General features: G+C 43.5%; 1 protein-coding gene across 3 annotated transcripts in view; it reads left to right on the forward strand.

Annotated features, from left to right (window-relative positions):
* LOC148028458 (K(+) efflux antiporter 2, chloroplastic-like) overlaps positions 1-24964 on the forward strand; it is a 181600-nt gene that overhangs the window by 81950 nt on the left and 74686 nt on the right. For all 3 annotated transcript variants that reach the window (XM_087690261.1, XM_087690262.1, XM_087690263.1), the window contains 2 exons: positions 8147-8275; positions 9802-10011. In XM_087690261.1, coding sequence (XP_087546387.1) covers positions 8147-8275; positions 9802-10011 — 339 coding nt within the window. The remainder of the gene's footprint in view (positions 1-8146; positions 8276-9801; positions 10012-24964) is intronic.

The raw sequence follows: 24964 nt of genomic DNA on the forward strand, positions 1-24964 counted from the left end.
TTCAGGGCTATATGCAGCAATTGATTGACAGATTTTTCTTGGACTTCTCCTCTTAGGGCACTGCGTCATTTGACAGATTGCTCTCTAATGTGCAGCGGGTTGCTCGGCAGTATGGGATCTATCATGCCTCTCTTTGTCGGCGGCGTCGCCAGGCAGCGGAGGACCTGCTGGTTTTGGTTCGTTCTCTGTTGGTGGACACTCCGGATGATGCATTTCTGCTCGCACTGGCCATGCGGGTGGCTGATCTTATTAAAGAGTTCCAGTTGAAATCATATCAGCAGGCCAAACTGCAACATCTGACGGAGACTTTGCAAGATAGTGCATGTCAGACCCATAAGTTCTTTCGAGCTCTCCACGCCTCTCCTGCTCGAGAGAATATGACCAGACTCGAGGTTGCAGAAGGCCACCTTATCCTGGATCCGCAGACTATTGTGCATATGTGCAGGAATTATTTCCGTGACCTTCTCGGTTCCAATTCTCCACCTTCAGCCCAAATTACTCAGGCCCGTTCGGTTTTTTATGACTTGGTCCGCAATCAGCTTCCGCAGGACATGCAAGCTACTATGGAGTCAGATATTTGTGAGGCAGAGGTTATGGATGTCTTGTTGCACTTGCCCAAGGATAAAAGTCCGGGTTGGGATGGTCTCACCAATGAGTTCTTTGAAGCTTTTGCTACCCAACTGGCGAAACCATTGCAGGCTTTGTTTCAGCAGGTGTGGGAAACGGGGATCATGCCTTCCTCATGGAAAGAAGGACTTATTAAACTGCTTCCAAAAGTTCCTTCGCCATCTAAGTTGACACAGTGGCGCCCAATTTCTTTGATGGGTTCAATGTACAAAATCTTTTCCAAAGTAATGGCGAATCGGCTCCATAAGCATCTCCCTGCCATTGTGTACCCTCTACAGTATGGTTTCATTAAGGGCCGAAATATTCTGCACAATGTATTGAATGCTCAACTGGCAATTGATTATGCAAGGCATTCTAATCAGGAGGTAGTACTGATTCAACTGGACCTGGAAAAGGCTTTTGACTATCTGGACTGGTCTTTGGTTGCTGAACTTATGTCTGCTATGGGCTTTGGTGCTCGGATGTCTCGTCTAATCTACACCATTAGCGCTGCGGCGTCTTCGCGAGTCGTGCTGAACGGAGGTGTTACTGAGCCATTTGTCCTTGCTTGCTCTGTCAGACAAGGGTGCCGAGCCCTCTATTCTTTGCCCTTGCGACACATCTAGTTCTTTCGATGTTATCTCATATGGCAGCCTCTTCTCAGTTGGCCGGACTGTCGCTTCCTACAGGACAGCACTTCATTAGCCAATCCCTGGCGGATGATAGTTTTATGATTTTGCGTGCGGACAAGGATAACCTTCGAAAAGCATTGGATATTTGGGGTCTCTTTGGTCAGGCGTCCGGCCTTCGTATCAATGCGCTCAAATCCGCCATTCTCAGCTGCACGGAGTCAGATTTGCAGTCCTTGGACTGGCAGGGTCTGGTTGTTCCTCGTGGCTCCATTGTCAGGCACCTTGGGTACCCTTTGGGTGTTGATGTTCCCGCAAAGTAGCTTCTGCAGTGGATTTCTCAGAAAATGGTGACTAAGTTTATGTATTGGAAGTCTCAAGGGTGGCCCTTCCATGTTCGCCTCAAAGTAGCCCAGACAATTATCTTGCCAATGCTCACATATTTCTTGCCATTGTTGCCCTGGACTACTATGACTCTGAATGCTCTTACTCAGTCTATTCGTTTCATGCTATGGAAGGACTCATTGCATGCAGGTATTTCTTGGATCTCTTGGTCGCATGCGTGCACCCCCAAACACATGGGTGGCGGAGCTATTTTAGATGCCCAAACTTACATGCAGGCACTCCGTTGGTCTCTTTTCCGCGCCATGTGCTCGGATCATCATCCATGGGTCGATATAGCCCGTTATTTCCTTGAGGGCCATGGGCTTCTGCATGGCAATACCCAAATCCGGAGTTCTTGGTGGCATGTTCTTAATGCTGATTCGCGGTTCTCCAGTTCTTCTTCGTCGCTGCTTACTTATTTGGTATGTTCCTGGAAACAGGTCCTCCAGAAGGCTCAGTGGCATCCAGCGGAGGATCGCTTAGCTACTAACTCTTTTCAATTGGAATTGCTGGCAGTCTCGCGTTTACTTTCATGGGAAGGTAAACATGAGCTTAGACCACAATTCAACCGGATGGCATGTTTGGGCTTGTCTTCAGTTGCGGATGCCACCCTTGCCAATCGCAATGTGCTCATATCGTTTCGTACAGCTAGGAGGCTTTTCAGGATCCCTCGTGGATATAGGCCTTTATGGGAACAGCTTTTGAGGGTGCTCCAGAGCAGACAACCCTTTCCTGCCCTTGCTTCGGATCATCCCTAGCAGGATTGGGACCTACGAGGCCGGCTGAATTTAAGCAAAGCTTTTGCTAACCAAGTGTATCATCTTCTGATTAAAGATCATCAATGGCTAGTTACTAAAGCGAATGCTTTATGGGGATTGCGTAAATCCCGGTCATGGTGGAGGGCAACTGTGATGGAGGGCTGGTTGAACAAGACACCCTTCAAATATAAATTCTTTTTTTGGAGAGTGATGATTGGTGGTCTTCCGCTTGCTTCAGCTCTTTCCAAGCGACGAATCTCCAATGGCAACTGTTTCTTTTGCACCACTACTGTGGAATCCGCCCGCCACCGATTTATTTCTTGCCCCATCGCTAAGAAAGTCTGGTTATTTTTGTCGGCTGTTTGGCAAGGGGTGGTTGGTTTCACCCTGCGCCCCTTTGATTGGGTTTTTGGGCAGCCCAAATACCCCACTCCGGCACAGCCACATATGAAGCTCATGTATCATTTTCTTCGATATTGGGGCTGTTGGCATAACTGGACCATTCGGAATGCTTTTCTTTTTGACTCCGCCTATAATGTTCAGTGGCATATTGCGAGGCTTAAGGGCCTCTTGTATTGGCAGTTAGATCTTCTTCAGCATTCTGATTTGCTCTCTAGGGAGGACTGTGGAATCCGCCCGCCACCGATTTATTTCTTGCTTTCTTTTGCACCACTACTGTGGAATCCGCCCGCCACCGATTTATTTCTTGCCCCATCGCTAAGAAAGTCTGGTTATTTTTGTCGGCTATTTGGCAAGGGGTGGTTGGTTTCACCCTGCGCCCCTTTGATTGGGTTTTTGGGCAGCCCAAATACCCCACTCCGGCACAGCCACATATGAAGCTCATGTATCATTTTCTTCGATATTGGGGCTGTTGGCATAACTGGACCATTCGGATTGCTTTTCTTTTTGACTCCGCCTATAATATTCAGTGGCATATTGCGAGGCTTAAGGGCCTCTTGTATTGGCAGTTAGATCTTCTTCAGCATTCTGATTTGCTCTCTAGGGAGGACTTACGTCCCTGGCATATGGCAATTTCCTCTGCGTCTTTGCCATGACGTTGTAACTTGTAGTACTTAGAACCTCTTCACATGATGGCTTAGTCTGTCGTCATGTATCTTGTAATCAAGTAATCTTGTATTTTTTTCCTAATTAATACAATTACCTTTTACGAAAAAAGAAAAAAGAGAGAACCAAAACATCAATCATCATTTGAGCATTCTACTTGGGGTGCCAAAAAGGTGTAATCAACTAGAAATTAAAAGAAAAATAAAAGTAAGCTCTAAGGTCAACCTATCGTTATAAGAGAGGGGTTTAATATGTCAGAAGGTCCACCTAAACATTTTAAGATGGTCACTTTTCTTTGGCCTTGGGTGCCTGGAACTCTGTAGTAATTGCTCTATTGAGTCTTGTAGACCACCCATTTCACTTGTCTTTAGGCTTCATATAATTTAGGACATTCTTGCTTCTCTTTCTTGAGTTAGGTGGGTGTGAACTCAAGCTACCCATATCTTAGTTCCTTGCAAGGATTTAGTTTGCTGTATTATTTCTATTTTTTTCTTGCATGGTTGTGTATCTTAGAACCGGATGTTTTCTTTGACGACGACGAGTGAAGATACCCAATGTTAATGAAAGGGAGGGTTCTACATACTTTTCTTTGTATGATTTTGTGTTTTGGAATAGAAAATATCTTTCTTGACCTCTTCATCTTCCAAGACTTCGACCTTGTCCCATTCCTTATCCAAGCCTCTACCTTGATTTCCTTGGCGACCCAAGTTTCAAGTTGTTTTTCTTCAATTTGTGTTATGACTTTTCTAGAGTCTTTTTTTGTTGAGAGAGAGAGAGAGAGAGAGAGAGAGAGAGAGAGAGAGAGAGAGAGAGAGTGTGTGTGTGTGTGTGTGTGTGTGTGTGCAAGAGGGCAAATCACCCTTTGCGAAAAGAATAGGTACGTCTAAAAACTAGGGAAATTATTATGTTTTCCATATATAGTGAAGAAAACATAGATAAGCAACAGGCTCATGGAGATACACCATTAGATTGGGAAGGAGGATGAAGATGAGTAGGATCAGAGCAATGCTATATGCTAGTCAGTGTTGGATTGGATAGAGTATTTTAGAAGCTCTCTTGGCGGGCTGTAGAGGAGAGTTGATGATAGCTTTACAGCTAGAAAGATTTCACTCATTCTATGATTACTAGTGGATAGAAGGTCAGTAGTTGGTAGTCGGCTTACTCATGGTCTCTCCTTTGGATGGTTTTTCATGGCATAATAGAGACTATGATAGTGACGTGTTTGGATGTCATGGAGACGTGAGATTTTTAGATGCTTCAATCTTGCCGATAATATTTGATCGAGTTATTAATCAAATGTACAAGGTTGTTTAGTACATGTGATGCACATGGTAGTTATTTTATGATAACCAACCAAGGACCCCAAGGATGCAATGGGTGTGAAAGGTAAAAGTTGTGATAAGTTATGCCAGTTGGGCTTTGGGGGTCTGTTGGTGTTAGTTTTGACCTAGGACAATTGTTTAGCCAATAAGTGTGATTGGTAACACTAGGTACTGACATTTATTAGTTAATCAATGCCAATCTAAGGGTCAACAGAGGTTGGGGACCACTCTAGGTTGCAAATGGCCTAGCTAATTTAATTATGAATTGGTGCATTTAGTTTTGGGTAGGATCTGAAGGTCTGATATTAATTTTCAGAATTATTTAGTTTTGAAAATTAATTAAATGGTTGGATAATGCTGGAAAATGGGTTTAGAAGGTTGTCATTTAGCAAAAATTTCCATGCAAGACTGAAAAACGTTTTGGGAGGCTGAAGAGATGAATTTAGTCTATAGAGGTTGAGGGGGAGAGAGAGAATAGGCTGTTGGTTTGATTTTCCTGCAGTGGCCGACCTTTTGGAGGCTGGAAGAGCAGCAATCAACCTATTTGATGCAAGCAACAACAATTTTGGGGTCTACAGGAGCTAGCGATAGCGTCTGATGGCTGGGGATAACAATTTCTGGCAACTTTGGCAGTAGGCGACAACTGTTGGGGGAGTTTTTGGCAGGAAGCCACCAATCTGAAGGGTTTTTCTATGAAAAATGCTTGAATTTGCTCTCCCTTGGCATTCTCTCACGTTCTCCAATCTTTGCTTAGTCATTCTCAGCATTTCTCAGCCATTTGGATTAGATCTTAGGCAAATTTGGTGGACAACAGAGAGAGGTCTACTATGAACCCTAAATTTCTCCAAAAATTAGGGTTTGACAGCCACCTTGGGACACATGCCAACAAGAGAAGACATTGTACACTGAATTCAGCACCTGAAATTTGAGTAGTAGTTCGGGAATTTAGATGTCAGTCCACTCATTGTAAATTTGGGCAGCATTGGGCTAGTTGGTGGTTCCATTCGTGCAAGTCCTAGGTGAAAATCAAGGGGCAATTTGCCCGAATTGCTTGTTGATTGTTATTATAGCAAGGGGATTTTTGAACAACAAAGTAGATTGTGGAATCTCAGCTTATACTCATTCCATTAGCAATTAAAGTTAAAGAAATATTGAATGGGGCGCCAATTTTGGGGTCAAGAGGGTGTCGAATGTCTGAGATTATTAAGGTAAATTATGCATTTAAATTTATTATTTTTTTCTTTTTTCTGTAATTAAGAGCTTAATCAGGGATTTACCACGCTCTCTAGGAAGGAAGGCTGGTTTCATTGGATCATGGACAAAGGCCCAACTTGTGGTGGTGATTCTCTTTTGTTTGGAAAAAATAATAACCCAAGGCAAAATACAAAATTAGCCCTATGAGGGATTTCCAAAAAAATAACACATATAAAACAAAAAAGGTCGTCTATTACAACACACGAATGAGTGACCAATCAAGAGGCCCATAATGCCAAACCATGGGTGGCTGAAAACAAAAGGAAGTGCTGAATTTCACATCCTGAAAGAAGCACCTTTGCTGCTCTTAGTCGCTTGAGTCACCCTGTAGCCTCATGGAGAGTGTGGGCTCTACAATGGATATGTTCACTAAGTTGAACACATGTGCATATATAGTGGTCCAAACAAACCAAGCAATGATGCAAGGTATCAGCTCCAATATGTCACAAGCCCCATCCAAATCCTAGAGTGTCTTTAGAGGGGATATGTCCAATAAATCTATAGCATGACTCCATCTCATGGTCCAAAGAAACCAAGCAATGATGCTCCCTTCTATACAAGCTTGGACCCCCTCGGCCCACTCAGACTGCAAAAAATCTAATGTGGCAATCTTGATCAAGAACTAACGAGAGAAAAGGCACGAACGACTCTCCTAGACATCTAGAATTCTCTTTCAGGCTTTTAATTTGATGCCTAATGTTGGGCTTCACCAAAAAATCCATGACACTTGGGACATGCTTTAAGGGTATGAAGATAAGACCTTTCAGGTAATTCTCGGTTACAAAACTCATACATATATGTATATGCATAAAGACATACATATGGACAAACATATATGTACAATTTATGAAGGTATTTAATATTCATTAATTAGACTTTGTCTTCTTTGAAAAGAAAATAGATAGGCTGCGGTTATGGTGCGATAGGGTTGGTCTGGCCTCCAATATATGTCTCCTGGGTCATAACAAGATGTGCTCAATCCTTTTGGGGATAAGGTGCTTTGTGGGTGCCTTTGGTGAGAGGTAATAGGGTTGGTCTGGCCTCCAATATATGTCTCCTGGGTCGTAACAAGATGTGCTCAATCCTTTTGGGGATAAGGTGGTTTGTGGGTGCCTTTGGTGAGAGGTAATGATGGCTTGGATTGTCGGATGGTAGGGGTAGTGGGGTCATCTCCCAGGGGGTCTTGGGCACCTGGCTTTCCCTAGGGTCATACCTCCCTGCAAGATGCTCCTGATGATGTCTGGCCTGGCCTAAAGAAGCCGCCTCTTAGGAAGGAGTGCAGAGAGCACTGGTACAGGCGATTGTCTCGAGGAAGAAGTCAGTCAAAGCCCTCTGTCTAGGTGAATTGGAGGGTGTTGTTCCTATGTCTCCTAAGAGAGTCTGCCTGTGTTATCAGAGCTTTGAACCCTAAGCACCTTTGATCCTTGAATTTCATGATCTGCTGTAGAGGTCCAAATCCCTCTCGAAAGAGGCAGTTACACCTCCCCCTGATGTCTCATAGTACACTTTATATAATGTAGTTCTCCTTAGGCTCAGTTGTCAGGTTTAGCTTCTTATATATTAGAGAAAATATTAGCTGTTTCAACCTAGTCAACAATAAGAAGAACAACCTTTCCGGTGGATTCACAACTTTTCAGCCTGTTCACCTGTAATGGGTTTCAGGGTCACTCAGATGCATTTCACTGTTCTTTTTGTTACCCACACCATTACAGTACACACATGTAACACAAGGAGATGCTTACAAATGTGTGCATGATGTGCTTGTACATATGAAAATAGACACATATTTGTGTGGGCTTGGTCACTATTTCAACAGGTATTCATAGCCTTGAAGAATCTAGACAGAAAACTTTATAATGTGCATGTTTATCAAGCTACATAGCTGAAATGTGAAAGTTAAGGAATGGAGCAATAATAAACCGTTATAGATGGAAGTTTGTGTTCTGTTTAATATGGGTTGGTCATTGGACATTCTTAACCATGTGATGTGTTTTCTTTAAGATTTATATTTATTTACAAGAGCAGGTTGTTGCACATCCTTGAATATGTGATGCGGTTATACTGAAGCTATTTTGAAAACTGATACATAAATATTTTCATGTTGGGGTCAATTAAACTGCTTCATTAGGCCGGTCTTTCTATGGCTCTAGGAGCTTTTTTGGCTGGATTGCTGCTAGCGGAGACAGAATTTGCTTTACAGGTGGAGTCGGACATTGCACCATATCGTGGCTTGCTTTTAGGCCTATTTTTCATGACTGTAAGTGATTTACCTTTCCTGCCAGTTTTAATTGTGTATTCAGGAGACCTGAAGCCTTCTAATGGGAGGGATTCATGCTTTCAGTTCAGTTTTGCTACTACATTTTGCCAAGAATTGTACTATTTTTGAACCAAGTGAAATATACTAGGGTTTGAAATAAGGCTTTCTGTTCATTCTGACATGCTTGCTTTGTCTACAAATGCAATCATTGGATGAGCTTCTGTATTTTTTTAAATACAGAATGATTCAATAGTATTATAGTGACTTTCATCAATTCAATGTTTTCAAGTGATACTTTCTTGAAGACTTCTTATACCTACATAACTGTCATTGCCATTTGATTGTTAAATACAAAATTGTCTTGCTAATACTTGTGATATACAAGCTCACATGCATATTTCTGGATACTTTACATTCACTCAATATGCAGAACATGGAGAGATCCAATGTTTGAAATCCTCATTTATGTCATTTGCAAAACCTGTGAAAGATGGTAACTGCATGAAGATTAATAACATGAATGGTAATGATGTATATTTATACTTGTCATTGTGACTTTTCAAATGCAGTTCGTAATCATATCATATGTTAGAAGCATTGCATTCCTGTTGTAGTAAGGAGATATGCTGCTCGGATGGTCCAAAAAAAGTTACCTGAATGGACTAGGAAAAGGGTGGCCGTGTTGGTAGTGCACTTAGAAGGTCATACATTTACTTGGGGTCACTATGAGGCTACTGTATGACAACATGGTTGCTGCACAAAAAATCTATAAACTGAAAGTCTGAGGGAAAGTGATGACAGATTAAGCTCATTCAGAGAGATGATTCTAGTTCTTGTATCCTCTGAGAGAGAGGGGGAAGTGAGTTTGAGCTGAGTTGTAAGGGATGGAGAGAAGCAGCTTAGCTTATCCCTTGGTGCTGAGAAATATCATGTTTTCAGAGAGTTGATTCTAGTTCTTGTATTCTCTGAGAGAGAGGGGGAAGTGAGTTTGAGCTGAGTTGTAAGTGATGGAGAAGAGCAGCTTAGTTTATTCCTTGGTGCTGAGAAAGATCATGTTTTCATCTCTGTCAACCTCCTACAGGGTTGCCAGCCACAGAGTGAATTGATAGTACCTTTCTAGGAGCACCTAAGCACTGTTCTTGTTGTACCTGTTCTCGTTTACTCTTGCATGATGATAGCTCAACCAAGAAACTTGTTCTGCTTGAGAAAAGTAAAGCCGATCAGCTTAAGCTGTACTGCATTTGAGACTCCTGGGCAGTTGTTTTGTGATTTTAGTTGAAATTTAAACTTAGCGTCTAAACAGGACGAGCAGGATACATTTCTTGTGCTTCATAGGAACAACTAATGTATTTGTGCTTCTTAGAAAGAACTACGTCACTATAGAAGACCTTTCAATTTCCTGTTTTCAGAACGAACCATTTGATGCACTTTGTCCAGTTCCTGAGTCCTTAAAAAAAAAAATTTTCCATCTCAATAAGTTGTTTTCTGAAAGTTGGGATTTGATGGTGCTTTCCAACCTGATGCAGGTGGGCATGTCAATAGATCCCAAGCTGTTTGTTGCTAAGTTTCCAGCCATAATGGGTGCACTAAGTTTGCTCCTTATTGGGAAAACCTTCTTGGTGGCTTCAGTTGGCCGAGCTTTTGGCCTTTCCACAGTGGCTGCTGTCCGTGCTGGGCTCCTGCTTGCCCCTGGTGGTGAATTTGCATTTGTAGCTTTTGGGGAAGCTGTTAACCAGGCAGGTTTTAAGACTCTGTATTGTGCATGTACTGTGCTGTTTGTGCATTATATCTTTAGATACTGTTATTGCGTGTTGTCTATTTTGAGTCACAATGATAAGTTTGAGGAAAAATCAAGGAGCTTGCACCATCAGAGCAAAGCATATAAAGCTCGTACCATCACAAGGTCTAAAGCTTAATGAGATCTACTAGTTGACATCTTCTGAGTACTTGTGAAGTATTTTGCCTTAGCTATGTATATTTGTGGTAAACTTGTCTTTCCTAGATAAAATAAGAATCTTAATCTAGGCTTGATAACTCAAAGAAGTGATAATCAAGTCAAACCAAACTGAACAATCAAAAACCATAGCCATTAGCGTGCCTCATACAGAAAATGAGGTTTAATGTACTGGAGCCGACGCGGTGCAAAATAAGGATTTGAAAGGAGGGGAGACTAAGAATGATAGAAGAGGAAGATAAGGCTACTGGAGCCTGTGTGGGCACAGCCCAGGCTGATGGGGGAGAGATGTCAATGGAGTGGATGGTGGAAGAAATAACTGCAGGGATTATTTGGTAAGTTCCCATTAGAGCACCCACCCAAAAGGCAATACTCACCCTGTATGAGGATTTCAAAAAAGCCCTGGCACCCTTGATACTGTGCCCGACAGCTTAGTTCTAAGGCACTTCCTTTTATATTGGAAGGGATTTTTGCACACAGTTGGGTCATACAGGAGGACATGCCATAACTTCAGCAAGACAAGTAGGAAAACTCCTAATCTAGCAAATGAAGAATACTGTCACGTGATGCGAGCAAGGTCAGGGAAGGGTGGCAAGCACAAAGAAAACAGCCAAGGCTAGTAAGGCTGTGAATCATTGCATCTTGATGAGTGATAGTGAGGGCTTGAAATGAGAATGGGGATTGGTCACATGCAGCATACTTAAGGATGCCTAGGGTAGGAAAAGTTGAGATATCAGAGCACAATATCTAAGACCACCACAAGTTACACACACACACGTAGAGAAATGAAATGAAATAAATAAATAAATAAATAAATAAATAAATAAATAAATAAATAAATAAATAAATAAATAAATAAATATATATATATATAGAGAGAGAGAGAGAGAGAGAGAGAGAGAGAGAGAGAGAGAGAGAGAGAATGTTGAAGCTACCTTCTCCTTATCCTCTTCCTTCTTGGTCGCTTAGCTCGTCCACTTGTGGAAGTTGCTTGTTCAAAAGGCCGAGTAGCACTTTGTGGAGCATCATTTGGTTGCTAGCTCTTTTTAGATGGAATTGTTGACAGTGTCTAAATTGATTGTGTGGGATGGGAAGCAAGATGTTCGTCCCAAATTTAATCGAATGGCATGATTGGGCTTATCTTCAGTTTTTGATGCCACTCTGGTTAGTTGCAAGGGGGTTGATGTCTTTTTGTTCCATCGGGAGGCTTTTTCTCATCCCTTGAGGTTATAGGGATATATGGGACCATTTTTTCACGACACTGCAGTGGACATAGCCCTTTCTTGCCCATGATTATGATCGACTTTGGTAGGTTTGGGACCTTGTAGGTTGAGTGTATCTAGAAAGGCTTCCGCTAATCACATGTATCACCTTATGATTAAGAACCACCAATGGCTGGTCACTCAGACCAATATATTATGGGGCGTGTATAAATCTTGGAATTGGTGGAAAATGAATGTCATGGAGGGTTGGTTCAATAAAACTCCCCACAAAAGCAAAGTCTTTCTTTGGCGTGTTTTGGTTGGTGGGATGCCTCTTGCCGCAGCACTTGCAAAATGCTGCATTTCCAATGGCTCCTGTGTTTTTCTGCCTCGCTAGTGTGGAATCTGCTCACCACCATTTTCTTTTGTGCGCTTTGGCATGGAAAATCAGGTCTTTGTTGTTTGGTATTTGGAGGTTTGTGGTTGGCATGTCACTGGGCCCTTTCAATTGGGTCTTTGCTTGGCCCAAAAGCCCTACTCCGACACAACCACATTTAAAGATCTTGTTTCCATTCCTTTGTTTTTTGGGCTGCTAGCACAATTGGACAACTCAGAATGCTTTTTTCTTCATTCCATGTGTGGGGTGGAGACACACTTTACTAAGTTGAAAGGTCTTCTACATTGGCAGCTGAACCTTATTTAGCACATTGATCTCCTTTCCATGGTGGACTTGGTTTGGTATACGATAATCTTTGTTGCTTCTTTGCTATGACTTTTGTACTATTTTAGTCATTCGACCTTCTATAAAAGAGATTTGAGGCTATACACGATGGCCTTGAGCCATCATGCATGGCGTAATCTTGTAATTTTGTACTTTTTTCTTAATTAATACAATTGTGATACACTTAGCCTCAATGAAAACGTGGAAATAGGTAAAAGCTAACTCTCCCAGAGTTGATTTGATCTTGGACAATTAATGGCACGAGTCCCATTTCACCTCCCAGCCTTGCCTAGATAGTTGCTGGCAACTCCCTCGTAATCCGACTGCCAGCGGTCAACCTTTAGTGAGTCCTACTATTCTTAGACTCTAGTTTATTCTAGGCTCCCCTTAACCCCGTTCGGGCGCCCAAGACCCCCGGACGGTCGTCCCTCGCGCCTGTTTCCCGTAATTTACCTTATTAATATAACATTTCCTTCCCCTTAAGAATCGGTTTCATCCTCGAAAACGATACTTGGAAGGTCTAACTGTAAATTGGGAAAACTTTTTCTTAGGGTACTTACTCGCTCCCATGTTGAGCTTTCTTCTGAACAATCTTTCCACTTGACCAAACATTCTTGATAAATAGTATTTCTTGTTCATCTGTTACAAACTTTTATTTTCTTTTTGGTTCATGTGGATTAGATTGGTCATCTAATAGCTCCTCAATGTTATCATTTAAGATTAAATTATCCAAATCGCCCAGCTTCTTCCTTAACTTACTCACATGAAAAACTTGATGTATTTTACTACGAGTAGGTAGTTGGAGCTTGTAAGCCCGTTCTCCCACCTTTTTAAGTATTGTGAAAGGACCACAATACCTGGGTGAAAGCTTTGGACATTGTCCCGTTTTCATGGTTTTAGTTTATTTAGACACTTTTAGATAGACCAATTCTCCTTCTTCAAAGGAGACGTCTCTTCGGTGAGGATCTGCATAAGCTCTAGCTGGATTTTGAGCTTTCTTAATATTTTCTTGAGCAAATTTTAACATACTGTTCATATCCTCCAAAAAATACTTGGCTGCTTGAACCTTTTTCTTATGCAGTCCTATTGCATGAGGAGCTCTGGGCTGAAACCCATACATTAACATAAATGGACTATATCCAGTGGAAGAGTGCTTGGCACTATTATATGCAAACTCTGCTATTGATAGATACTCTTCCCAATTAGTTTGCCTTTTACTTACATATGCCCTGAGCATATCTTCAAGGATTTGGTTAACCCTTTCAGTTTGCCCATTAGTTTGCGGGTGGTCCGCAGTACTCATGCTAAGTTTAGTATCCAACTTTCTAAATACCGCACGCCAAAATTGACTATCAAATTTTCTATCCCAATGAGAAACAATATAAGGCCATACAATCGGTATATGTTCTCTACAAATAATCTAGCCAATTCTGGTGTTTTCACATCAGTTGAAGTTGGAATGAATCTAGCCATTTTGGTTAACCTATCCACAATCACCCACACAGAGTCGTGCCCCCTCCGTGTTAGAAAGAGAGTCTAAGAATAGTAGGACTCACCAAGGTTTGACGGCTGGCAATCGGATCACGATGGGTCTGGCCAGCAAGGCTGGGAGGTGAAACGATCGCTCGTGCTCATTAGAATTGAAGGACTTTTTCTCTGTACTAGATCGTCTTCTCAAGAGCCTCCTGTCAAGGTTGTGGCCTGCGAGGTCTTACATATATACTCAAAATTGGTTACCAATGGTTGTATTTTCATGATTTCTTGCAACACAACTCATCCACAAGTACACAATAACCTTGTCAACTTCAATACTAGCATACAACCAATTGGAGAGTGTTCAAAAATGTGAATGCATACTCCATCTTGCCAAACCCTAAAAATTAGGCTCAACATTTGAACCGAATTTCACGAGCATCCACCTAGACAACTGTCCTATATAGTTCCCATGCAATCTCATGTTGTTCCCCTCACAAATATAGGGATTCTTCATAATAAAACTATGAGAATGTCACTAGGCTTAAGATCTCAAAGGAAAAGAAAGAAAAAGAAAGGATCTTCATAATAACCTATTTTTCTAATATTTGGTTTTAAAAATAGCAACATACCTTGCTATAAACGGAGTTACAAAGTTACCCAATGGATTCCCCATGCTAAGAGAAGATCATCGATGCTGTCAGCTCTATTCCATGGCTGAAACCTACAATTTTTGCAACAAAGAGGAGAAGAATGGCTGTCTCTAAACTTCAACTACTCGAAATGAGAGAGGAGGAGGCCCAAATAGTGAAGATAAGCTTTTCAAAAAAGTAACCAGCTACTCATTAATTAGATCTCACTTTTTATTAATAACTAATTAATGACAGAGTCATTAATCATAAGTGATCTTCTCACTGGACCAAACTTAAGCTAAGGGTTTGCTTTATAATTCAAGTGTCCTAAGTAAGCTACTTACATGGTGAAACTTCCAATGTAACTCAATTTTGAGATGGAGAGTTTCAATTTCACAAAAGTTTCACATTGCACCTCATTACTTTTGCCTTGCACTTGCACCACATAGCCTATACACTTGTCCACTACATGCCCATAATAAAATCCTTTACTATGTAGGCAATGGTCCCATCCCAAGAGTTAGGGGTATCGGATTTGAAGTTGATTTTAATTCAGAATCTTCTTGAAGTTTCATTAAATCATAAAGTTCATTTCTCATTTTGGTGATAATGCCCTTTCCCCCGTCCCCCCCCCCCCCCCCCCCCCCCCCCCCCAACCAAAAAAAAAAAATAAAAAAAATCCCAAGCAATCCCAATTGCACATGGTTAAGATCCAACACGACGTACAAAATGACGAATACATATTCTCCAACAACTAGGCATACTATTGTTACTCCATGTATTGCCAATGTATAGTTGTTCATATATGTTTCAAAGTAACCAAGCACGCTATTGTTACTCCATGTATTGCCAATATACAATTATCCATACATCTTTGTGTAACCAAGCACATTGTTGTTACTCCATTTTCTAGCAATGTACCTTTTTCTGAGATGATAGTTACTGCACTGGTAGACAACCAATCATAGTTGTAAATCCAAAGCTATATCAAAATGCTGCTCAGTGCACTAGTAAATAACCAAGCATAACTGTAGAAACCCAAATGTCTAGTAGGCTACTCATAGAAGTACATGTATGGAATCTTAAAGATCTTCAAACAGTCTCTAGATATGTGAGTAAATCTGTATCAAGGAAGTAAAAGCACCACCCCTCTCTTGAGCATCGTACAATGCTCCAAAAATGTGCTTTATCGAGCTTGACTAGACTTGAGGTAAAGTTATAATAAATGAGGTTATTCTACCATATCATCCTTCCCCATGCATTTTGCATGCATAGTTATGAAACTTCACCAAATAACAATGGAAGACTTATCTTCCTTTTCTTATGTGCCAATGTTTGCTTAAGAACCAAGATTTCATCAAGTTCCTCAACCTCTGGCTGCATCTCATTATCGATATCCCTAGGCATATCACCTTAGAAACGCCTGAGAACACTCACATGAAAAGCATTATGAATCTTCCAATGATCAAGTAGCTACAACCTGTAAGCCACCTCATTGATCCTTTGCAACACTTAGAAAGGCCTATAATACCTTATGCTAAGTAGACGGAAAAGATGCTCTTTACCCTTCATCTTCTTTTACCTAGCCTTTTCAAAGCACAACAAGACCCAGTCATGCTTTCCAAATGCCAAAGCTCTACAGTGATGCTTAGCTATTTTGTTTTTCTTCTATTGAGTCTTTTATCTGCAGAGCACATGAATGTGATTGTTCATGCAAAATGTCTTTAACTATCATAGCATGCCACATCTATTGGAAGTGACAGAGATCCTTACATGGCAAGTCTCTTTTGGAGAGAGATTTTAGAGAATACGGGTACTATTTGAGATTGTGGAAGGGGGGAAGAAAGTCCCATCCATTTTGCATATAAAGGATAAGATCCTTGAGGCTAACAAATATGCCAAGAGTACGAATAATGCTTATACTAAAGTAAAGATGCTAAGTCTAATGTTTCGATGTTGAACAATCAACAGACCGAATTCTTAAATGAATATCAAGACTATATTTCCAACTCCTTACCTAGAGAATCACCACCTGAAAGCCTAGAGGTTCATATTCTATTGACCTAGTGCATGGTAGTATGCCTCAAAACAGGCCACCCTATAGAGTGAGTACTACCCAATAAGAGGAAATACTACGTCAAGTTAATGGGTTGTTGGAAAAAAGGATTAATTGAGCCCATTTTAGAACCCTTTTGCTTGTCTGTACTCCTCGCGCAGAAAAAGGATGAGTCATGATGAATGTGTATTAATTATTGCCCCTTGGACAAGAACACCATAAAAAATAGGTTTCCTATACAAGGATTGATGATATCCAAATTTTTCTATCTCATAGGTTTTTACTGTTGGCACATTCTTAGATGACATCATAGTCTATTTAAAGAATGAGGCATATCATCAAATGCATTTGATTACTTTGCTTGAGTAACTCGAAAAATATAAGCTCATTATTAATGTAAAAAAGAGTGAATACTTCATGTCTAAGATTCACTTCGTAGGGTATATTGTCTCAAAACATGGTGCTAGAATGGATCTTGCAAAGCTGGAAGCAATACATAGTTGGCCTCATTTGAAAATCTTGCATAATGCACACAACTTATTGGGGTTGTGTTTGTACTCTAGAAGATTTATAAACCAATTTGTTGAAATACCTTCACCCCTTTAAATAGAACTTTTTGGGGATGTGTTTGTACTATAGAACATTCGTATACCACTTTGCCGAAATTGTCTCACCCCTTCATGCGTTGGAGAAGAAAGGAGTTCCATTCACATGTACTAATAAGGAAATTGCAGCATTAATTAAAGTGAAAGAAAGGCTTACTTCAGATCCAACAATGATCTTGCCATATCTTCAAAAAACTTTCCTTTGTTCAACATGATGCAAACAATGTTGGTGGAGTTCTTATGCAAGAAGGCCATGTTGTGGCATATGAGAGCAGAATTTTACAAGGTGCTAAGAAAAACTTGCATGTTAATGAGAAAGAGTTGCATGCTGTAATTCATGCTGTTTCTACTTGGAAACACTATCTGCTAGGGGCTGATTTTGTTCTACAAACAGATCACTAAACTCTGTAAAATTTTCTTAGGAGACTAACCTGTCTAAGAAGCATATGCGATGGGCTAACTTTTTATCAATGTTTCACTTTCAAATAGTGCATATGGAGGATACAAAAAATGTTGTGGCTAATGCATTGTCTAGAAAACCATATAGGTTCAACAGTGCCTATAGTATATCATCATGAGTTAGATGAGATAGTATACACACCATGAAGACTTTTCTACAGTCCATGATCTATTATTAGTTGGTCAATGCCACAAGCACTATCCTCTTATAGAGGGCTTCTTATGATGCATGGTCGATTATGTGTTACAAAGCAGTTAAGGGCCAAGGTTATGGTTGCAGGTCATACACCTCGATATGTAGGGCATAATGACATTGATGCCATAGCAAAAGCAATTGAAACTTTCTTTTATTGGCCGACTTTGAGACATGATGTGGATCGCTTTGATGTAGCCCTTGCCTATCCGTGACAGACCGCAAGATAGCATAGCCATAAATTTTATATTTGATCTTCCTAGGACACCTACACGGAATGATGGCATATGGACCATTATTTGCAGGTTTAGCAATCAAGCTCATTTCATTCCAGTGCATCGATGCATAAGCTCTAATTGCATTTTCAGTCAATTGGGTGATGTTGGTCACTTTTGTCTTGGTGCAATAGTCACAGTTTTCTTTGGGTAGACCACAACAATAAGTCTCTATTTGCTCAATCATTGTGGCATCACAAAAAGAGTGATGCAACCGCTCAAATGCACACTTTACCTTCAAAATCCTAGACAGTGCACACCTATTGGTCCCAAAATTGCTACCCCTTTTCATATTTCTTTATCTCCAATTGCTAATGGATTTATTACAACCCAAGATTCCACAATCTCCTTGTCGATAAAAAAGCCCTTTGATGTTCCAACAATCATCAAATAGATTGGAAAAATTGTTCCAAAATAGAACCCCAATTGGCCAAATGTTGCCCCAAATTTTACAATGCATTACAATGCATCTAAACTCCCTAATAAATCCATTGTTTTCAAGAGCTGATTTTAGTATACGATGCCTTCTATTGATGGCACCAGCACCAAGGTGACTGCTAAACCCTAATTTTTGTAGAAATTTAGGCTTTACAAAAGAATTCACATTGCTATCCACCAAGTCTGGCTTAGATCTGCTCCAAATGGTTAACATAAGCTGAGATCTTCTAAGAATGCGTTGGAGAAGGTGAGAGAATGCCAGAGAGAGAGAGAGAGAGAGAGAGAGAGAGAGAGAGAGAGAGAGAGAGAGAGAGAGAGAGAGAGAGAGAGAGAGAGAGAGAGAGAGAGAGAGAGAGAGAGAGAGAGAGAGAGAGAGAGAGAGAGAGAGAGAGAGAGAGAGAGAGAGAGAGAGAGAGAGAGAGAGAGAGAGAGAGAGAGAGATTTGACGCGACGGACCTGTTCGCCATCGCCCGTGCCTGCAGGCCCCGCCGCCCTCGCCTGCAGGCCCCGTCGCCTGCGCCTGCAGGCCCCGCCGCCGTCGCAGGCGCCTGCAGGCCCCGCCGCCGTCGCCTGCGCCTGCAGGCCCCGCCGCCGTCGCCTTCGCCTGCAGGTCCCGCCGCCGTCGCCTGCAGGCCCCGCCGTTGCCGCCTGAAGGCTCCGCCGAAACCACCTCGCCCGTGTGCCCCCCCCTGCTCCAGCTCCGCCCGCACATCCTGCAGAGGTGCGTCTTGCCAGTTTTCCGCCCCTTTACAAGTCGCCTCTGTCCACCATCGTCGAGGGCTGCATCGACGTCTGTTGCTGACTGTCGCGCCTGCTCCCGGAGCTGTCCAGACGCCCTGTTTCCCAGCTCCTGTGAAACCCTAAACCTGACCTTCGTCAGCGAAGCAGCGTCTGAAATCGCGTGCCCTGTGCTCTGTACACAGGAAAAGAGAGAGAGCGAGAGAGTGTGTCGGTCAGTCCTTCTGTGAGATCAGTTCATCACACACGATGGCTGGTTTGGATCTGGATTTCCTAGACCAAACGGTGGCAGCACTTGGCCCGGACTCTGATGCTGAGGAACTCGAGGATATGGTTCCGTGCACTGAAGAATTGCCCCTGGGTCCTGACATCCAGCCTGCGGGCAAACGTTCCAAGCTCACCCCGGAAGAGATAGGCGTTACTCCCGATCGTTCCTATGCGCAGGTTGCTTCGGATCCGGCGGACTCTCAGGAGGTGGACTGGGAGCATCTGTTGGAATTTGCTAACACGCTGCTTGGTGAATATGTTCAACACAACCAGGAAGCCTTCTCTGCCTCTGCTCCAGACGATGTTCTGGACGCTACCGTCGAGCCAAAAACTGTCCTACGCTCCTTTTCGGAATTTTATGATCGCGCGGTGATACTTTTCTTCACCGGTCGCATCGCGCTGCTTTCCCGTATTCGCCAATGGCTGCAGAGTCTGCTACAAGGGGACTGTGTTGAAGAGATTTTTGTTGGATCCCGGGGTTTTTTTGAGGTCCTCTTAAAAACAGAGACGCACCGTGCTACTCTTCTGTCTAAACTGCCTTTGTTTTTTGATCGTTGCTTGGTTTATGTGGTTCCATGGCGCCCGATGGCAGATTTCCAGCGCCTCTTGCAACGTGAATGCCCTGTGTGGGTAGAAGTGGAAAATTGTCCGGCTGTTTATTGGCCGCTATTAAAGGATGCTATGGCCGCTGTGGGCACGGTTCTAGTCCCTCCTAGTCTCAGGGCTGTGAATCGCAACCGCTTGTGCATGTTATGGGATACTGCACGGAAACGGCCTGCATGGTTACGCCTCAATTGCTCTGGCATGCATCCGTTACACTTTCGTTTGAAATGGGGCAATTTTGCTGGCCATTGCTTTTCCTGTGGACAGTTGGGGCACTTTATGGCTGAATGCCCCGAGCAACAACACGTTTCAGATACAGCCCATGTTGCTCCGCCCATGGAAGATATGGTGTGTGATGCTCAGCATCTGGATCCTACCCACCCGCCCCAAGTTCTGGCCAAAGGTAAACAACAGGTTTCGGGTCTGGATTCCCGTGCTACTGATTGGGTTGAAGTACGCGCCAAAAAAGGCAACAGGATTGGTGCTGGCATGGAGAGTACTGGGCCTTCTACCTCACACGATTCCATGCGAACATATGTGCGCAGGAAGGAAATGATGTCGTCAGAGCGCTCTGCTCCTGCTATGGTTTCTTCAGCTCCCCGCCACCAGCCCGCCAGGAAAATGTATTCGGATCGTCTCAAGGGTCCACCAGCACAGCTGGCTTTTGATACAAGAGGCAACGTCATTACTCCGTGGGACCGTCGTTACCCACGTTCCAACCCCAAGCAAGCCGATATGCCCTCGACCTCCAAATCTGGTCCTCAGAACTCTTTTGCGGTGTTGGCAGATTTCTCGGACGAGGGAGTCCTGGACATTCTCGCCGACAAAGTCAAATCGAGGCAAGTTGTGCCTCGTACCTGATTGTGTTTTGTATACACATGAAGATAGCCACGTGGAATGTGCGAGGAATTTGTTCTCGCCACAAGCAACATGCCATGTGGACTGCATTGTATGAGAATCAGTGGGATGTCCTGTGTGCTGTTGAGCACAAGAGTCACAGTGACGCCGGTAAAGTTGTGGATTGCCATGGCTTTCGTTTGTTCTATGCAGGAACACAGGCCATGCATTATTCGGGTGTGCTCATGATTGTACATGCCAAATATCAGCCGGTTCTTATTAAAAATGATGTTCATGGCCGCTTTTTGGTGGTCGAAATCTTATTTGAAGGGGAAATCCTATGGTTACTTGGCCTCTATTCTCCGAATGATTCATTATCTCGCCGGGAGCTTTGGCAGACTTTGCAGACTTCCTTGTCACTTGGCAGACGCGGCTTCTTCATGGGGGATTTCAATATGTGTGTTAATTCTTCCCAGTTGACATTGGAGCACTCGGTCATGGATGCGCCAGAAAGTCGTATGTGGCACGACTTGACTCTTGTTGTTCTTAAGCAAGATCTTTGGTCCTGGCTACACCCGTCTTCTCCAGGCTTTACTTTCCATTCGGCCCAGTATGCCACAACATGGTCGCGGTTGGACCGCATATATATCATGCAGAATGATGATTTTCTGCCTGAGATGCTTGAAATAAAAGTGTTGCAGCAATATGTCCTGTCGGACCACTTCCCTCTGCAGTTCGAGTTGCTTGCACAACCCATTGCCCCCTTCAAGCAATTTCTGGAGAGACTCCCTTTGCGTTTCAACTCCTCCTACTTAAAGCATACAATTTTTCAGGGCTATATGCAGCAAATGCTTGACAGATTCTGCTTGGACTTTTCCTCTCAGGGCACTGCCTCCTTTGACCGATTGCTCTCTAATGTGCAGCGGGTTGCTCGGCAATATGGGATCTATCATGCCTCTCTTTGTCGGCGCCGTCGACAGGCAGCGGAGGACCTGCTGCTTTTAGTTCGCTCCCTGCTGATGGACACTCCGGATGATGCATTTCTGCTTGCACTGGCCCTGCGAGTGGCCGATCTTGTTAAAGAATTCCAGTTAAAATCGTATCAGCAGGCCAAATTGCAACATCTAACAGAGACTTTGCAAGACAGTGCATGTCAGACCCACAAGTTCTTTCGAGCCCTCCATGCCTCTCCTGCTCGAGAGAATTTGACCAGACTCGAGGATACACAAGGCCACCTTATCCTGGATCCTCAGACTATTGTGCATATGTGTAGGAATTATTTCCGTGACCTTCTCGGTTCCGCTTCTCCTCCTTCAGCCCAAATTACTCAGGCCCGTTCGGTCTTTTATGACCTGGTCCGCAATCAGTTACCCCAGGACATGCAAGCTACTCTGGAGTCAGATATTGGTGAAGCAGAGGTTATGGATGTCTTGTTACACTTGCCCAAAGATAAAAGTCCGGGTTGGGATGGTCTCACCAATGAGTTCTTTGAAGCTTTCGCTACCCAATTGGCGAAACCATTGCAGGCTCTGTTTCAGCAGGTGTGGGAAACGGGGATCATGCCTCCCTCATGGAAACAAGGCCTTATTAAAGTACTTCCAAAAGTTCCTTCGCCATCCAAGTTGACACACTGGCGCCCCATTTCTTTGATGGGTTCCATGTACAAAATCTTTTCCAAAGGAATGGCGAATCGGCTCCATCAGCATCTCCCTGCCCTTGTGCACCCTCTCCAGTACGGTTTCATTAAGGGCCGAAATATTCTACACAATGTTTTGAATGCCCAATTGGGCATTGATTATGCCCGGCATTCTAATCAGGAGGTGGTGTTGATTCAACTGGACCTGGAAAAGGCTTTTGACTATCTGGATTGGTCTTTTGTTGCTGACCTTATGTCTGCTATGGGCTTTGGTGCTCGGATGTCTCACCTGATCTACACCATTAGTGCTGCGGCGTCTTCGCGAGTCATGCTGAACGGAGGTGTTACTGAGCCATTTGTCCTTGCCCGTTCTGTCAGGCAGGGGTGCCCTTTGAGCCCTTTATTCTTTGCCCTTGCGACACATCCAGTTCTTTCCATGTTATCACATATGGCCGCCTCTTCCCAGTTGACCGGACTGTCGCTTCCTACAGGGCAACATTTCATTAGCCAATCCCTGGCAGATGATACTTTTATGATTTTGCGTGCGGACAAGGATAACCTTCGAAAAGCATTGGATGTTTGGGGTCTCTTTGGCCAGGTGTCAGGCCTTCGTATCAATCCGCTCAAATCAGCCATTCTAAGTTGCACGGAGTCGGACTTGCAGTCCTTGGACTGGCAAGGTCTGGTTGTTCCTCGAGGTTCTATTGTCAGGCATCTTGGATACCCATTGGGGGTTGATGTTCCCCCAAAGCAGCTTCTGCAGTGGATTTCTCAGAAGATGATGGCCAGGTTTATGTACTGGAAGTCTCAGGCCTGGCCTTTTCATGTCCGCCTCAAAGTAGCCCAGATAATTATGTTGCCAATGATCACATATTTCTTGCCATTGTTGCCCTGGACTCCTACGACCCTGAATGCTCTCACTCAGGCTATTCGCTTCATGCTCTGGAAAAAGGACTCATTGCAGGCAAGTATTTCCTGGATCTCGTGGTCGCATGCGTGCACTTCCAAAAGCATGGGTGGCGGAGCTATTTTAGATGCCCAAACTCACATGCAGGCACTCCGTTGGTCCCTTTTCCGCGCCATGTGCTCGGATGATCATCATCCGTGGGTCGCTATCGCCCGTTCTTTCCTTGAGGATCATGGGCTTCGGCATGGCAATACCCGACTCCGGAGTTCTTGGTGGCACGTTCTTAATGCGGATTCGCGGTTTTCCAGTTCTTCTTCATCGCTGCTTACTCATTTGGTGTGTTCCTGGAAACACGTCCTTCGAAAGGCTCAGTGGCACCCAACGGAGGATCGCCTGGCTACTAACTCTTTTCAATTGGAATTACTGGCGGTCTCGCGTCTACTTTCGTGGGAAGGTAAACATGAGCTTAGACCACAATTCAACCGGATGGCACGGTTGGGCTTGTCTTGAGTTGCGGATGCCACCCTTGCCAGTCGCAATGTGCTTATCTCCTTTCGTACTGCTAGGAGGATTTTCCGGATCCCTCGTGGATATAGGCCTTTATGGGAATAGCTCGTCACGGTGCTCCAGAACAGACAACCCTTTCCTGCTCTTGCTTTGGATCATCCCTGGCAGGATTGGGACCTACAAGGCCGGCTGCCTTTGAGCAAAGCCTCTGCTAATCAAGTGTATCATCTCCTGATTAAAGATAATCAATGGCTGGTTACTAAAGCGAATGCTTTATGGGGATTGCGTAAATCCCGCTCCTGGTGGAGGGTCACGGTGATGGAGGGCTGGGTCAACAAGACACCCTTTAAATATAAAGTCTTTCTTTGGAGAGTGATCATTGGGGGTCTTCCGCTTGCTTCGGCTCTTTCCAAGCGACGAATCTCCAATGGCACCTGTTTCTTTTGCACCACTACTATGGAAACCGCTCGCCACCGATTTATTTCCTGCCCCGTTGCTAAGAAGGTCTGGTTGTTTTTGTCGGCTGTGTGGCGGGGGGTGGTTGGTATCACACTGCGCCCCTTTGATTGGGTTTTGGGCCAGCCCAAATACCCTTCTCCCGCACAGCCACATATGAAGCTCATGTATCACTTTCTTCGATACTGGGGCTGTTGGCATAACTGGACCATTAGGAATGCTTTTCTGTTTGACTCAGCCCATAATGTTCAGCGACATATTGTGAGGCTTAAGGGCCTCTTGTATTGGCAGTTAGCTCTTCTCCATCGTTCTGATTTGCTCTCTACGGAGGACTTCCGTCCTTGGCATATGGCAATTTCCTCCGCATCCTTGCCATGAAATTGTAACTTGTAGTACTTAGCACCTCGTCGCATGACGACTTGCATTGTCGTCATGTATCTTGTAATCAAGTAATCTTGTATTTTTTTTCGTAATTAATACAATTACCTTTTACGAAAAAGAGAGAGAGAGAGAGAGAGAGAGAGAGAGAGAGAGAGAGAGAGAGAGAGAGAGAGAGAGAGAGAGAGAGATTCAAAGTTTCTTCATGAAGAGACTCTCTAGAATGGTTGTTGCCCGTCAAAATTGCCCAAAATGCAATCCCCCACTACCAAAGTTGCCTTGAATGTTGTTCGCCAACCTCTAGATACTGTCATGAGCCTGTGATGGGCCTTCTGCTACTGTCACCCACCTG

Source organism: Lygodium microphyllum, chromosome 12, assembly GCF_053477565.2.
Source record: "Lygodium microphyllum isolate KBCC chromosome 12, Lygodium_microphyllum_v1.1.10, whole genome shotgun sequence".
NCBI lineage: Eukaryota > Viridiplantae > Streptophyta > Polypodiopsida > Schizaeales > Lygodiaceae > Lygodium > Lygodium microphyllum.